General features: G+C 39.9%; 1 protein-coding gene across 10 annotated transcripts in view; it reads left to right on the plus strand.

Moving 5' to 3' along the window:
- LOC132406298 (DNA-binding protein RFX2-like) overlaps window positions 1–16,817 on the plus strand; it is a 219,634-nt gene that overhangs the window by 42,454 nt on the left and 160,363 nt on the right. For 9 of the 10 annotated variants that reach the window (XM_059991762.1, XM_059991766.1, XM_059991758.1 and 6 more), the window contains one exon: window positions 9,110–9,234. In XM_059991762.1, coding sequence (XP_059847745.1) covers window positions 9,118–9,234 — 117 coding nt within the window. In that variant the 5' untranslated portion in view covers window positions 9,110–9,117. Of the gene's footprint in view, window positions 1–9,109; window positions 9,235–9,687; window positions 9,764–16,817 lie in introns of those variants that run through there. The other variant, XM_059991767.1, reaches the window with a different exon arrangement.

Raw genomic sequence — 16,817 nt, forward strand, 5'->3', positions numbered from 1 at the left:
AAATGCATGGTCATGCACTTTGGTAGTAGAAATAAATGTGTGGACTATTTTCTAAATGGGGAGAAAATACAAGAATCTGACATGCAGAAGGATTTGGGAGTCCTTGTGCAGAACACCCTAAAGGTTAACTTTCAGGTTGAGTTGGTGGTGAGGAAGGCAAATGGAATGTTAGCATTCATTTCAAAAGGTCTAGAACAGAAGAGCAGGGATGTGATACTAAGGCTTTACAAGGTACTGTTGAGGCCTCACCTTGAGTATTGTGAACAGTTTTGGGGCCCCTCATCTTAGAAAAGATGTGCTGGCATTGGAGAGGGTCCAGAGGAGCTTCACAAGGATGATTCCAGGAATGAAAGAGTTATCATACAAGGAACATTTGATGGCTCTGGGTTTGTACTTGCTGCAATTCAGAAAGACGAGGGGATGGTCTCATTGAAACCTTTCAAATGTTGAAAGGCCTAGACAAAGTAGATGCAGAAAGCATGTTTTCCATGGGTAAGAGGGCATGGCCTCTAGATGGAGGGGCACCCTTTCAAAACAGATGTGGAGAAATTTCTTTAGCCAGAGGGTGGTGAATTTGTGGCATTTGTTGCTACATGCAGTTGTGGAGGCCAGGTCATTGGGTGTATTTAAGACAGAGATTGATAGGTTCTTGATTAAACATGGTTTAATAGTTACGGGGAGAAGGCCAGGAACTGGGGTTGAAGGGGAGATAGGAAAAAAGGGTCAGCCATGATTGAATGGCAGAGCAGACTCGATGGGCCAGATGGCCTAATTCTGCTCTTATGCCTTCTGGTCTTGTGGTTTTATGGTCTTATGGCGGTTGACTTTCTGCAGAAAACTTTTTATGTCTGATGCTGTTACATACAGTGGCTACTCGCCTGGGAGTGCATAGTTTGCGGTTGGCATGTTGCATGCCTGGAAATGTGCGTAAAAGTTGTTTAGAACATCAGGGAGTGAGATGCCACTGGAACTGTACATAGAACAGTACAGCACAGGAACTGGTCCTTCGCCCACAATGTTGTGCCAACCATTTAAATGGCTAAGTAAGCTAATCCTTTCTGTCTACACATTGGCCATATCTTTCCATTTTCCTCAATTCATGCGCCTATCTAAACATAGACATTTTTAAAATCTCTGTTTCTGCCACTACATCACCCCAGAAGGTGCATTAAAGGCACACACCACTGTTTATGAATTTTAAAAACTTGCCCCTCACATGTCCTTTAAAATTACCACATCTCACCTTAACTATATGCCTTTTGCTATGAGGCATTTCAACTCTTGCAAAAGATATTACCTAGGATAGTGGGAAATATTGGTAGCTCAGGTTGAGGTGTTTGATATTGCAGTATTCGTCGAGCTTGGTAATTTGCTTGCATTAAATTATATAAACGCGAGCGCTCCCAGAGCAAAACACCAACAACTGTGCACTGAGGATGTCATGTTGACTGGTGATGAAGTGTCTGCAAGCTAATAGCAAAGCTCAGCGAACACCGCAATATCAAAGATATTGTCTGTCTGCTCTATACCTCTCATAATTTTACAAAACTCTATTTGATCTCCCCTCAGCCTCTGGCACTCCAGAGTTTGCCAAACTCAACCCGAGTTTGTCCAAGCTCATTTTTTTTTTAACATGCTCTCTAATCTAGGCAACATTCCGATTAAACTTCTTCTGCACCTTCTTCAATGCTTCAACGTCCTTCTGGTAATGGGGCAACCAAAGATGTATGCAATACTCAAGATGCAGCCTAGCTAAAATTTTATGAAACTATAGCATAACTTCCTGAACTTCTGAACTTAATATTTCGACTAATAAAGGCAAGCATGCTATATGCCTTCTGAACCACTCTTATCAATTTGTGTGACCACTTTAGGGGAGCTATGAACTTGATTCCTCTGCTCATTGACACTGTTAAGCCTCTTGCTTTTAACAGTGTACTGTCTCTTAGCATTTGATCTACCAAGGTGCAACACTTCACATTTGGTTGGGTTAAACTCCATCTGGCATTTCTCCACGCATATCTGCAACTGATCTATATGCTATAGTATTCTTTGCTAGTCTTCTACTCTATCCACAACACCACAAATCATCAAACTCACTCACACATTCATCTACTTTTTAATCCAGGTTATTTGTATACACAAACAGCAGAGGTCCCAGTACATATCCCGGCGAACACTTCTAGTCGCAGATGTCCAGCTAGAATAAGGTACCTTGTGTAGTCGGCTTCATATGCTGGGGATCATTATCGGACAGATGTTCTGGTCTTTCCCTCTTGATGGCTAAGATGAGGTTTGTCCTGGCTGCTCTGAGAGCTGTTCTGTCTCTAGACCTAAAAGCAGCATCTTAGGCTTTTAGTAAGAAGCACACCTCTGCGTTCAGCCTGGATTTCTGGTTGCGCCGTGAGATGACCACTCTTGAGGTACCTACTTCGTCTACACACTTGGTGATGTAGCTGGTGACAGGTGAGGAATATTCCTTAGGTTCTGTGTCTTCACAGTTTGTAGTGGCCTCCTTGAGCATCTGATAGTCCATTCAAAACACTCCTGAGCATAGAGATTGAATCAGGTGAGGGGGTAATTTTAAATAAGATGGGCAATTTTTTTTTTATAATAAACTGTGATGGGTGCTTAGTATTTGCTATCTGGGATGGCGGTGGTGGGAGGAAGATTAGATTTTTAAATAGGCACATAAATGTAAAGAAACTGGAGGGATATGGACAGTGATGTCCTTGATTAGTTTCTCCATTTTCCCTACGCTGGGATTTCTGTACACTTGGGACCACAGTGTAGAGATGTGGTCAGAGAGGCCAAGATGAGGGTATGGGATGCTTTGCAATTACTGTAGCAATACAGAGCTGGAGGAAAAGAGTAAACAGTCAACATTTTGGTTTGAGACCCTTCTATCAGAACTGGAGAAGAAAGGTGAGAAGTCAGAGTAAGAAGGTGGGGAGAGGGGAGGAAGAAATGCAAGGTAGTAGGTGATAGGTGAAACTGGCAGGGGTGAAGTCGAGAGCTGGGAAGTTGATTGGTGGAGAAGATAAAGGGCTGGAAAAGGGGAAATCTTAGTACAGAAGACCATGGAAGAAAGGGAAGGGGGAGGAGCTCCAGAGAGGTGATGGGCAGGTAAGGATGTGAGGTGACAGGGAAATTGGAATGGAGGATGGCGGAAGAGAAGGGGGTGGGGGGGAATTTACCATAAATTCAAGAAATTGATGTTCATGATATCCGGTTAGAGACTACCCATACGGAATATAAGGCGTTGCTCCTTGACTCTGAGTGTGACTTTATCGTAGCAGTAGAAGCCATAGACTGACATGTCAGAATGGGAATGGGAAGTAGAATTAAAATAGGTTCCAGTTTTTCTGGTGGATGGAGTGTTGGGGCTTGGAGAAGTGGTTTCCCAATCTACATCGGGTCTGAACAGATAATCAGGCGGCCCACACCAGGAGCATAGGATACAGTAGATGACCCCAACAGAATCGCAGGTAAAGTGTTGCCTCACCTGGAAGAACTACAAACCCCATTTCCAGAAAAGTTGGGATATTTTCCAAAATGTAATAAAACAAAAATCTGTGATATGTTAATTCACGTGAACCTTTATTTCACTGACAAAAGTACAAAGAAAAGATTTTCAATAGTTTTACTGACCAACTTAATTGTATTTTGTAAGTTGAAGTTGACATTTGTTAAAATTAATTTGTACTCTGAAAAAGTTTTAGATTGAAAGTCGCTTAAAGTTAAGAATTGAATTAAGTTTTCTATAAAGGAACTTTCTAGGGTATTCTGATCCTCCCATGCATTTGTTGCAATTATTTTTGAGTTGATACTCTTCCTGTGGGAAAGCATTGATATAGATTTCTTTGTGCTTATTTTCACTGCAAATGACAGTTTAAAATAATTGTAATTTATAAAAATATAGCTATCACTTCTGTTCCCAAAATAGTGTTTTTATTACTGTAATGGTGTGCAGATTGTGGGTTATAGTTTCTGATTTTCATTTGCACCTTGCCTATTACAGGATTGTTTTCTAATTAAAAATAATTCCACCCATGTTTGCACATGCATGCTTGAGGCTGTTTTGTTGCCACAGTGAGTGATGAACAAATTGGGGAAATTTTAAGAGTGATATCGGTTAATAAGAATCTAATTGTTGTTTGCAGATTGCAAGTGAGCATAGATTTTGGCCTCTTGCTTGAACTGCTGGAAACTGAATATTTTGGTATATTTTGGTCTTGTTTTATAGTTTATTTTTAAAATATTTATATCTTGTTGAAAGGGTCAAATTGCAATAGACTAGTAAACTTTGGTCAGCGTGCAATTATTTGACTCTTAAATCTTGAGATGTGGAGGGCTGGTGGTCACAGGAATTAGCAAAAGGGTTTTTTTTTGTGTTTGTGATTACTTAGTATAACTACAACTGATCTGTGGAAGCAAATCATTATCAGGTTTATTATCATTGATACACTGTAGGTAGTGAAATTTGTTTTGCAGCTGTACAGTGCAAGACATAATAAATTACTACAAATGACAAAATAGTGCAAGAAAGAAATAACTAGCTGATGTTCATGGACTGTTCAGGAATTTGATTGTGGAGGGGAAGAAGCTAAAATGTTGAGTGTGCGCCTTCAGAACTCCCGTACCTCTTCCCTATGGTAGCAATGAGGAAAATGGCACATCTCTGATGGTGAGGATCCTTAACAATCGATGAGTGACCTGTAGTGAGCCTCATCCTATGAATGTAGAGTAGATACAAAACAAAGATCTCTGGGCTTTCTTCAGCTGCTTTAGTAAAAATAGCATTCTGGAAACATTTGCTCAGTCTCTTCCCGCAGATGAGGCCTGACCTGTTCATTATATCTACAGTTTATTTGATTTTTTTTTAAATATATGCTCAGCTGTTTGCCTGCCCAAACACCAAATCCTTTGGATTTCCCCTGCTGCACAAAAGTCTCCATCTTAAATCTTCTGATCATCCATCACGTTTCTGGGTATTGAATCCCGAAGATTGATATCCTTATAAAATAATTTCTAATCTCTTCATTCTTGCATCATAAAATCCAGTGATTATTTAAAAATGTGCTTGATCTTTTTCCTAAAGGATAGCAATATTATTCTGGGAATGAACTGGGAATCTTTACTGCTTCCAAGGCAAGTTCACGTGTCACTCCAAAATGGCCTTGCCAAAACCCCAAATTAACTGTAAGCCTGCCTTTTGTACTCCAAGCCTCTTGCAATACAGTTCAAATTACATTTAACCTTGATAGTACTTGGTTCAAGTGTTAAAGTACAGAAAAGTCCTACTAGCTTGTGGGTTCACACAGCAACAGTTTTATTACTTAAAGTTTACCCTCCCCTTAGTAGCTTCACGTGGTCCACCCCTTATGAACATTGTTTATGCATTTGTAGGGTAAGGATTTTTAATCAAGATTATCATCTGCTGCACAACCAAGTTGTTTTCAGGTATTTTAATGTGAGCCTTGGCCTACTACATCTAGATAATGAAGAGTTGTTGGGTTATTTGATCCTGTAATGAAGAAGTAATTCCAAGACAGGATGGTGCTAAAACTTAGCGAAGAACTTGTAAATGATGGTGTTCCTGTCAGCTGTTTTTTGTCCTTTCATATTAGGTAAGTAATGTCTATCATTTCATCTAAGTTATCATTACAGCAGAGAGACTAGCACGAATACTGAATATTGCTCTGCTTCAAAAAGACCCATTACTTCCTATCCTCACTATATATATTACACTCAACTTATTTAGAATACTGCATTTAAGCCTAGTCACCCTATAAAAGGAAGGATGTGTATGATTCGAAGAGGATACAAAAGAAGTTTACTCAAATGCTGCCTGGATTTGAGAACGTTGTGAGGAGAGGTTAGAATAATTTGTGTTGTTTTCTCTCTGGAGATTTGATAGAAGTTTATGAGATTATAAAACCATAAGACACAGGAGTAAAATTTGGCCTATCAAGTCTGCGCTACCATTTCATCATGGCTGATCCATTCTTCCCCTCCTCCCGAATCTCCTCTCTTCCCAAACGCCCACCCATATCCCTTCATACCCTGACCAAGCAAGAATCTATCAACCTTTGCTTTAAATATACATAAAGATGGCCCATGGCAAGGAATTCCACAGAGTCACCACTCTGGCTAAAGAAATTCCTCCTAATCTCTGTTCTATACACTGGAATTTAGAAGGATAAGAGGGGATCTGATTGAGACATATAAGATTATTAAGGGATTGGACATGCTGGAGGCAGGAAGCATGTTCCCGCTGATGAGAGTCCAGAACTAGAGGCCACAGTTTAAGAATAAGGAGTAGACCATTTAGAACTGAGATGCAGAAAAACTTTTTTACCCAGAGAGTGGTGGATATGTGGAATGCTCTGCCTCAGAAGGCAGTGGAGGCTAAGTCTCTGGATGCATTCAAGAGAGAGTTAGATAGAGCTCTTATAGATAGCGGGGTCAGGGGATATGGGGAGAGGGCAGGAACGGGGTACTGATTGTGTATGATCAGCCATGATCACAGTGAATGGCGGTGCTGGCTAGAAGGGCCGAATGGCCTACTCCTGCACCTATTGTCTAAAAGGAGGCTGTGTCCTCTAGTCTTAGACTCTCCCACCATCCTCTACACATTCACTCTATCAAGGCTTCACACCATTCAATAGGTTTCAATGAGGTCACCCGTCATTCTTCTGAATTCCAGTGAATACAGGCCCAGAACTATCAAATGCTCTTCAATATGACAAGTCATTCAATCCTGGAAACATTTTTGTTATCCTCTTTTGAAACGTCTCCAGTTTCAGCACATCCTTTCTAAGGTAAGGGGCCTAAAACTACTCACAATACTCCAAGTGAAGCCTCACCAGTGCCTTATAAAGTCTGAACATTATATCCTTGTTTGTATATCCTAGTCCTCTTGTAAAATGAATGCTAACACTACATTTGCCTTCCTCACCACAGACTCGACCTGCAAATTAACCTTTGTGGAATCCTGTATAATATCCCTTTGCGCTTCAGGTTTTTGTATTTTCTGTGCATTTAGAAAATGGTCAACCCTTTCTTTTCTTCTATGAATGTGCATGACCATACACTTCCCAACACTACTCCGTCTGCCACTTCTTTACCTATTCTCCTAATCCAAGTCCTTCTGCAGCATCTCTATTCCTCAAAACTACCTGCCCCTCCACCTATCTTCACAATGTCTGCAAACTTTGCAACAAAGCCATCAATTTCATCATCCAAATCATTGACATATAATGTAAAAGTAATTATTACAGGCATCAATAGTGTAGAGTTAACAGCCAGTATCTTTTTTTTCTCCCCCAGGACTGAGGTATCTAATACTAGAAGGCATGTATTTAAGGTGAGAGGGGCAAGATCAAAGGAAATGTGTGAGGCAAGTTTTTATTCTGGTGGTTCAGTGCATGGAATGTGCTGCATTGGATGGTAGTGGAGGCAAATATGATAAAGGTATTTAAGAGATTCTTAGATAGGAACTTAAATGTGTGGAGACCGGTGAGATATGGACCTCTTAGTCAGAAGGGACTAATTCAGAGACATGTTTAATTACTAGTTCAATGTGGTTAACATCAGTGGACTGAAGGGTCTGTTCCTGTGCTGTAATTTCTATGTTCTAAGTAACCCACGAGCCTTTCCTTGATAACTCTTTTTGGGAATGCATTATTAATTGATAATTTAAATAGAATTTATCTGCTGTTTGTAAGCTTCATCCAGCAAACTTCACAGTGAACAACAACACACACAAAATGCTGGTAGAACACAGCAGGCTAGGCAGCATCTATAGGGAGAAGCGATGTCGACGTTTCAGGTCGAGACGTCGACATCGCTTCTCCCTATAGATGCTGCCTAGCCTGCTGTGTTCTACCAGCATTTTGTGTGTGTTGTTGTTTGAATTTCCAGCATCTGCAGATTTCCTCGTGTTTGACCTTCACAGTGAACTCTTTTTAGATTGGGTGAACATGATTTCCTTTTCATAAATGCTAAGGGATCAACACCATCTTATGATTTTTTTTAGGTGCTCTGTTACCCCATCCTTAATAAATTCAATCATGTTCCAGACTATGTTAAGCAAACAGATCAGTAATGTCTTTTTGTCTCTTTCATCTGTAGTGTTAATATATTTCTACCTTCCTATTTGCTGGTAACGTTCCAGAAACTAGATAAATTTTGGAAAGCCTGAGCTACCTTTCAAACACCAAAAGATGCATGTGGGGCTTGAGGATGAGAAGTATCAGGTTTTGCAATATTTAAGATTAAAAAGTTGATCCAAGTGTATACCCAATAACTTCAAGTCTGACCCTTGTCTGAACAACGGAGAGAAAGATGGTGTCAAGGGTGACAGTGAAGGGTCTCGGCCCGAAACGCCGACAGCGCTTCTCCCTATAGATGCTGCCTAGTCTGCTGTGTTCTACCAGCATTTTGTGTGTGTTGTTGACTGGATAAATGTGATGAAATAGAGAATATTAGCATGCATTATGCAAATTGTCAAACAAATAATGGTGATGTTTGTTTTTGAAGTTGTAGACAGAGGAAGGAAATGCATCTGAAGTGTATATGAACTTTTGAAAGGGGATTTTATAATGGTACTGATAATCAAATTGGAAGCCATGCAATAAGAGACTAGTAGCATAGATAGAAAATGAGTTTAGTAGGAAGAAAGAACAGTGGTAAGAATAGAAGTGTATAGTGTTGTTCCAAAAAGCTCAGTGCATAGACCAAATCTGTACTTAATTTTACTATATTAGCTTTCAGTAATATAGAACCAGTTCAATTGTTCAACCAGCATTTATAACATATTTCTTTTAGTCAATTATCTTTTCACTTTTTCTTGGAGTTTTTCTTAGTACATTGTCCGGCTCATTTCCCTGCAGGTTGTATTTAAACTCTGAGAGCATCTCAAAAGAACTTAATTTGCGCTATGATAAAATAATTGCAGAAATTACAACTTCTGATGTTAAATTTTGCTTTAATTTGGTAAATTATTTATGCTTGATCAGAAATGGCCATAAATCTTATCAATTCCATATCACTTCATTTTTGGGTTATTATATTTACACCTTTAACATCTTTATTGTTTTGATAGAAACGAGCATGCAGAGTACAGAGGGTGCATCAGACTCGGCTACAACTGTGACCCTGCGAACATCTGCTGCTGGTCCACCATCTGTGCAGTCTGCAGTGGTTCAGCAAGTGCCAGCACCACAACAGGTATATGTCATATCCACTGTCATTGGAACCCTGAAGGTTACCAGGGTACAGTTGGCCCTCCTTATCCGCGAATTCTGCATGCGTGAATTCAACCAACCGAGAATTGCGAAAATCTGGAAGTGCTCTTCCAGCAGTCGTTGTTCGAGCATGTACAGACTTCTTTTTCTTGTCATTATACCCTAAACAATGCAGTTTAACAACCATTTTACATAGCATTTACATTGTATTAGGTATTATAAGTAATCTAGAGATGATTTAAAGTATATGGGAGGATGTGCGTGGGTCATCGTGAATCAGGATTGAAAAAAATCGGAAGTTCTCTTACTAAGTAAGTCGGAACAGGTACATCCGGTATTATTTAGCATCAGTTAGTCAAATGTTTGTCTTAGTATATAGTATATATTTTACCTTTCTATGCATATAAAACACTTAAGAACATATGTTTCAACGCAGGGCTCGGGAACTTCTTCCCAAGTTTGATGAAATGATGGACCGCTATCGCGTGCACTCTCTACCGTGCTGGGTTGATGTGAGGATCAAAAACTCAAAACCCCAAAACCCAATAATTAAACCACTGCGTTGCTTAGTAATAATTGTAGCTTTCATCGGGGCACAGCCTTTCTCACTTTATCCATTAAAATTGTTCCGATCGTTGACCGACTTTCACCTTTTTCCAATCACTTTATTATTTCCGCTTTATTTTCAATTGCGATTGTGATTATTTTCGTGAACAGAAACACTGTGGATTCAGATCTCCACTGCTGGGTCCTAATGTCCACTGCACTGAGACAGGTTGAATAAGGGACTTGAGCATCCGCAAAATTTGGTATCCATGAGGGGTCCTGGAACCAATTCCTCGTGGATAAGGAGGGCCGACTGTATATGTTTTTGACTGAGCAATATTCCACAGGATAAGACCTAAATGCCAACAATATTCTTCCATCTGTATTGCGATTAAATCTAAACTGTCTATAATTGGAGACTATGAGCCTCTGTCTCCCTGGTTTTTATGCGTGTATGTATATATAGAAGGGGTTATTGCTTTTAATAGAATTAAGTTTATACCAAGTTACATTTCTGGCTTCTGTTGCTCCAATGAAAATGAACTCTGCCTATTAAGTCTCTCTTTGGAGCTGAACTATTCTATTCCTAACAAAATTCTCCTTAATGTCTTATGCATCTTCTTCAATACAGTAGTTTCCTTTTCATAGTGCACTGACCAGAACTACATACAATATTCTAAGCAATATTCTATAATGTTGTACCCAGGGCCTCCTTGCTCTTGTATTCTGTACCTTGACTAATGAAAGCAAGCACCCTTTATGCTGCCGTTGAAGTGTTGGAGGCTGTGTGGTAACATCAGAGAGGTTTACAAATCATGAGGGGCATGGATGGAATGAAAATCTTTTCTCTAAGTTAGTGGGGTCCAAAATTAGAGGGCATAAGTTTCAGTGAATGTGGAAAAATTTAATAGTGACCTGAGAGGCAACTTTTGACACTAAGGGTATATGAAACATGCTGTCAGGAAGTGGTAGAAGCAAGTAGGTACAGTTATAACATTTTCCAAGACATTTGGACACATGGATAGGAAATGTTTGGAGGGATCTAGATCAAACATACTGTAAGTAAATGGGACTAGCTTATTTAGGTAATGGGTGGAATGGATGAGTTGAGCTGAAGAGCCTGACTCTTTGCTTATTGCTTTATGACTGGTGTGCAGTGTGCAGTATGCAGTGCAGTGTGCAGAGTGTAGGAAGCAGCAATTGCACTAGAGGGTGTTTAAAGGAGATTTCCAAGAAAATTACAAAGAAACCTAAAGAAGTACGTTATCTCATCAAGCTTCAACCAAAGTACAGTTGTTTAAAAAGCGCTTTTTTTTTGCTCTTTTCTGATAGCAGATCTGTTGTGCTCTTTTTCTAATTGCTGAACTACCAGGGATAGAGGAGCAAGTAGTTTGAGAATTGTAAATTGTATTTACCACAATATGGAATCTAGTTAAGACTTTTTTCATTTGGCATTTAACATTGGTATTGTCAATGGTAAATGAACTTTTGCCTAACAGTTGAAGAGTTAATCAGATAGTTAATTATAGTTAACTTTAATTATTAATTAACAATTAATAGTTTGTAGTTTCCCCGTTATTATCTAATGACTGCCAAAATGAGCACACTCAAACTTCAGAATATTGGAAAGAATATGGGAGTTTAATTAAAGCATGGAGTGAGTTGTATGGAGTACTGCTGAGTGCAAAACTTAAGACTTTGGTGAAGAGATGCTGTTTATGGTACTTCTATGTTAAGTTAATTAAATGCGCTGAAGGATAGCCATTGCATCCTACCTGTGGATAGTACATCATGTGCTGTGTAGAAATACTAAGAAAATTTCAGACAACCACGGGAAGGAACCTGAGCTTGAACAACATCCAACACTCAGCCATCCTTATCAAAACTACGAGTATTATTAATCCACATTACAGCAGTGATCACCACTCTGTGTTGACAGGGCGGATAGCTGCCAGACAATAGGGAGGGTATCAAGCACTCTCATTAGAAGCCATTTCTGAATATTGATGGGAGAAAGAAAATCAGAGAAAATGTCAAAGAGTACAGAAATAGACCCTTTGGCCCATATGATCCTTGCCAAATCATTTAAATTGATGTATGTATCTCTAAATTTCAAATGTTGAAATCGAGCTTGCATGCAGCACTACTGCTGGCAAATCATTCCACACTTTCACAACCCTCTGAAGAAATTTCCTCTTGTGTTCCTCTTAAACTTTTCACTTTTCACCCTTAACCCATGACCTTTGGTATGTGTCACCCAACCTCAGTGGAAAAAGCCTGAATTCATTGGACATTGGGGGGGGGGGGCTCAGCTGCATGGAGAAGGGTCATTAAATTATAGGGGATTCTACATGTGCTCAGCAATGTAATTCTAGGATGAGTCCTGTGCAAGATAAATGGGTCTCACCTAACCAGGTCTGTGGCCACTATCCTTTGGAACCAATTTTCTTGCACTTCTTGAGTTGGCTTAAACTGGCTTGGCATGGAAATGGTAAGATGAACAAAGATTCAGAAGGAAAAAAATGTAAGTGGAAGGGAGAACATTTCTGGGAGTTGAGAAAAATCAATAACTGGAAAATCATCAGAAAAAATAATTTCTGTGTAATGCTATATAACTCTTAGGAAGGAATTCAAAGAATAAAATAACTGAGCTGGAGAATTTAGACATGAATCTTGTATTCTACCTGTTGAAACATGGGTTAACAAGGCACCTCTAATGATCTAGGCACCGTAAATTCCAGTGTATAATCGAGAATTTGGCTCTAAATTTTGGTCCTAAAATTAGGGGATCGGCTTATACAGAGGGTGCTAACTTTGGAAAAACGAATACACAGAAGACAGGTCGAATTGAGTCAAATTCGTCCACTGTCGATGAATAAATTCTTTGAATGGTTTGTTTAAATTCACATATAGTGGCTGGAGTACAGACTTCAAACCACCGGGGATGACTACAATGTCCGTATTCTCAGCTTTCAATGCTGCTTTTGTCTCACCTGATAAGTGCGCTTTGAACATGTCCCAGACAAGTAGCGACTTTTCCTTCCTGAAACCTTCAGGACATTGACGCCACACCTCTTTAACCTACTTCAAGCAACTCGCTTTGTCCATCCAGCAGCATCCTTGAACGTGAACAACAACACCCTGTGGAAATTTTCTGAGCAATCTTTTTGTCTCAACACAAGATCACGTCTATTCATAAATCGGGTGCACCAACTTAGTGTAGCTTTGACATTTTCGCTGACCTCAGTGTTTTTCGTCCCATTTCAAAGCTTGAACTTGAATCATTTTTCAATGTATCCAGATGATCACTGGTGATACACTTTTTCTTCCAGTTCTGGCCACTGGCATGTTTTCCTGCGGTTTGCACATTTCGCCTTTGGCATTTCCCTCAGCGTGTCTTCTGCCTTTCTCCACTCTCACTTGTTTCTCATTTACACTAAACTTAGCAGCTGCAGAATTATTCATTCCTTTAGCAAAATCAACAGCCTTCAGATTGAAACCAACATCATATCGCATTCATTTTAATCTTTTGTACACGGTGGTCGCAAACTCAATACTGAGTACACGTATTGATTCCGCCCTGTGTTAAGTTTTAACAAGATTATGATGGGCGCTAAATGGTTTTACGGGGGTTACATTTCAGAGGATTCTTTTCCATCGGAAAGCTAATCCAAAATTTCCCTCCCTGATTTATTTATTAAGAATTTGCTTATAATGCTCTACAATGTGTAGGCCTGTTTTCTTAGCAGGTACTGGTTCACAAAATTTCCAGATTCCGGATCTGGCAAAGCTGAGTACTGGCATGTGAGATCTTGTGATCGTTTCTGGTTAAATCAAAAATCTCTGCAAAAGGGGTTGGCTTATACAAAGGTTACATGAAAAAGTCACTTTTTTAACCTTGAAAATGGGGGGTCGGCTTCTACTTTGGGTCGACTTATACCCCTGAATTTATGGTAACAGTTTTTAAGTAAAAATTGGCATTGATTAAAGGATCACTCTCACTCTCAGCTGTGAGGAGGGACGTGTAAGAATTAACATCAGATGCAGGTTGAAGCACAAAAGTCAGCCACATAATTGGGAATACAGTTCAAAGTAAATTTATTATCAAAGTACCTATATGTCATCATTTACAACCCTGAGATTCACTTTCCTGTGGACAGTAAATATATAAGATAATAACCATGACAGAATCAATGAAAGACCATACCAATTTGGGTATTCAACCAGTGTGCAAAAGGCAACAAACTGCAAATACAAAAGAAAGCAATAAGTATGATAACATGAGATGAAGTCTTTGAAAGTGAGTTGTGGGAACATTTCAATGATGGGAAAAGTGAGGTTTCCCTGTTGGTTCAAAAGTCTGATGTTTAAGGGGTTATAACTGTTCCTGAACCTGGCGGTATGAGTCCTGAGGCTCCTGTACCACCTTGATGACAGCAGCACGTGTCCTATGTGGTGGGGATCCCTGATAATGGGTACGGCTTTCCTGCAACAGCATTTAGTGTAGACGTGTTCAATGGTGGGGAGGGATTGTGCCATGTCCACTCATGGGCATTGGTGTTCCCATACCAGGCTGTGACGTAGCCAGTCTCTGCACGTTTACAGAAGTTTGTCAAAGTCTCAGGTATCATTCAAAGCTGCTGCGCAGGTTAACTCTGTGGTTAAGAAGACATACGGTGAATTGGCATTCATCAATTGTGAGATTGAGTTTAAAAGCCAAGAGATAATGTTATAGGACCCTGGTTAGACCCCACTTGGAGTACTGTGCTCAATTCTGGTCACCTCACTATAGGAAGGATGTGGAAACCATAGAAAGGGTGCAGAGGAGATTGGGGACCATGTCTTATGAGAATAGGTTAAATGAACTTGGCCCTTTCTCCTTGGAGCGACGGAGGATGAGAGGTGACCTGATAGAAGTGTACAAGATAATGAGAGGCATTGATTGTGGATAGTCAGAGGCTTTTTCCCAGGGCTGAAATAGCTAGCATGAGAGGGCATAGTTTCAAGGTGCTTGGAAGTAGGTACAGAGGAGATGTCAGGGGTAAGTTTTTTACGCGGTGAGTGCGTGGAATGGGCTGCCTGCGGTAGCGATGGAAGTGGAAATGATAGGGTCTTTTAAGAGACTCCTGGATGGTTACATGGAGCTTATAAAAATAGAGGGCTATGGGTAAAGCCTAGGTAGTTCTAATGTAAGGACATGTTCGGCACAGCTTTGTGGGTTGAAGGGTCTGTATTGTGCTGTATGTTTTTTATGTTTCTTCTATGCCATGTTGAATGTTTGTAAACTCCTAAGGAAGTAGAGGCACTGCTGTGCTTTCTTCATAATTACAGTTGTGTTCTGGGCCCAGTATAGGTCCTCTGAAATGACAACATCTATGAATTTCAATTTGCTAACCCTCTCCACTTCTGATCCTCCAATGAGGACTGACTTGTGGACCTCTGGTTTCCTTCTCCTGAAGTCAATAATCAGCACCTTGGTCTTGCTGATATTGAGTGGTGCCATACAAGCAACCTCATAATTCAGACAGATTCTCAACCTCACTCCTATATGCTGATTCATCACCGGGGGGGGGGGGGGGGGTGAAACATACAGCCTTGTGGTGCACCTGTGCTGATGGAGATCATGGAGGCAATGTTATTGCCATTTGGAGCTGACTGGGGTCTGCAAGTCAGGAAATCAAGGATCCAATTGTACATTGAGGCCAATGTATAGAAGTTTATTGATTAGCTTTGAGGGCATGGTAGTATGAATGCTGAGCTGTGGATCGATAAAGAGCATTCTGAAGTATGCGTCTTCAGTGTAGCAGATGGCAGCCAAATAATTTGTGCAACAAAAACAGAAAAGCAGAGAAATGTTCAGCAAGTTAGGTGTTTATTAGAGAGAACTGGAGTAAATGATTTGGGTCAATAAATTTCCATGTCCAGAATGGTAAAGGATGGATATGTTTCAACTCAGTGGAATAGGGAGGATAGACTTCAGGAAGTTAAATGACGGATTGGTGTCAACTAGGAAGGGATAGCGAAGACAACTAATCTGACTCGTGCCAGTGTTTGGGAGGGCAGAGAATGGAAAAGGGAAATCTTCCCAGAGCAGAGCCACGTACATCTAAAATAAAGGAGGTTGCTGGTTAAAATCCAGCAAGAATCTGTGGAGCAAAAAGATTGTGCTCTTGTTCAATGATTTCCCGATTGTGAAAAGTAACCATCTTAAAAATTACAAGCTTGCACCCCACCTCATGCAAATACTGTGGAATCTATCAGTCCCTATAACCATCTTATTCTGACAAACTGGAAAGACCAGTTATTTTAAAAAAAAAATTTATTTGATCTTTTTAAAATAATTGCATGAAATAGAATAGTAGGATAATGATATATATCAGCCCTCCTTCTTCCCTTTAACCCTTACCCCCTTAGCATTCCTATCTAAAACAAAGAAAGAAAGAAGACAGACAGACTGCCTGGATATCGGAAAATCCCCACATGCTCCATGGAATTCAAAGTAGCTTTAATATGTATTTGTTTCTTTCCCCAGATGACTAATAACTTTATCTTCGGAGCACCTATATATTTAATCCTATCTTTTGCAAGTAAGGGCGCCAAATTTTCAGAAATATGTCATATTTATTTCTTAAATTATTTAAGAAAATTTTGTTGAGAATTTAAGAAAATTTAAATTTAAGAAAAAGACCAGTTATTTGAAATGGTTTAATTAATGTTGAGTCCTGAGCATTTGAAGAATGCCTGGAGGTTCTTTTGGCTTCAGTTGTACAGAGAAATAGAGTACTGTAACTTGGTTGGAGTATTAATCTTACACTCTTGTGGACTGAAGAGGTGATTTGCAAAGTGACCATCCTCTGCTTTTAGTTTTTTTAATGTACAGGAGACTGCCTAGTTAACACCAGGTTTGATGCTCTGCATTGCAGAGAGGGCAAGTGGATGGCTGTGTCACTTGGTTCTTTGGTGGACCGTTCAGCTATCATACATCAGCACCCTCTCCTAATCAATAACTTTGTTGTCCAC

The sequence above is a fragment of the Hypanus sabinus genome, chromosome 16 (assembly GCF_030144855.1).
Source record: "Hypanus sabinus isolate sHypSab1 chromosome 16, sHypSab1.hap1, whole genome shotgun sequence".
NCBI lineage: Eukaryota > Metazoa > Chordata > Chondrichthyes > Myliobatiformes > Dasyatidae > Hypanus > Hypanus sabinus.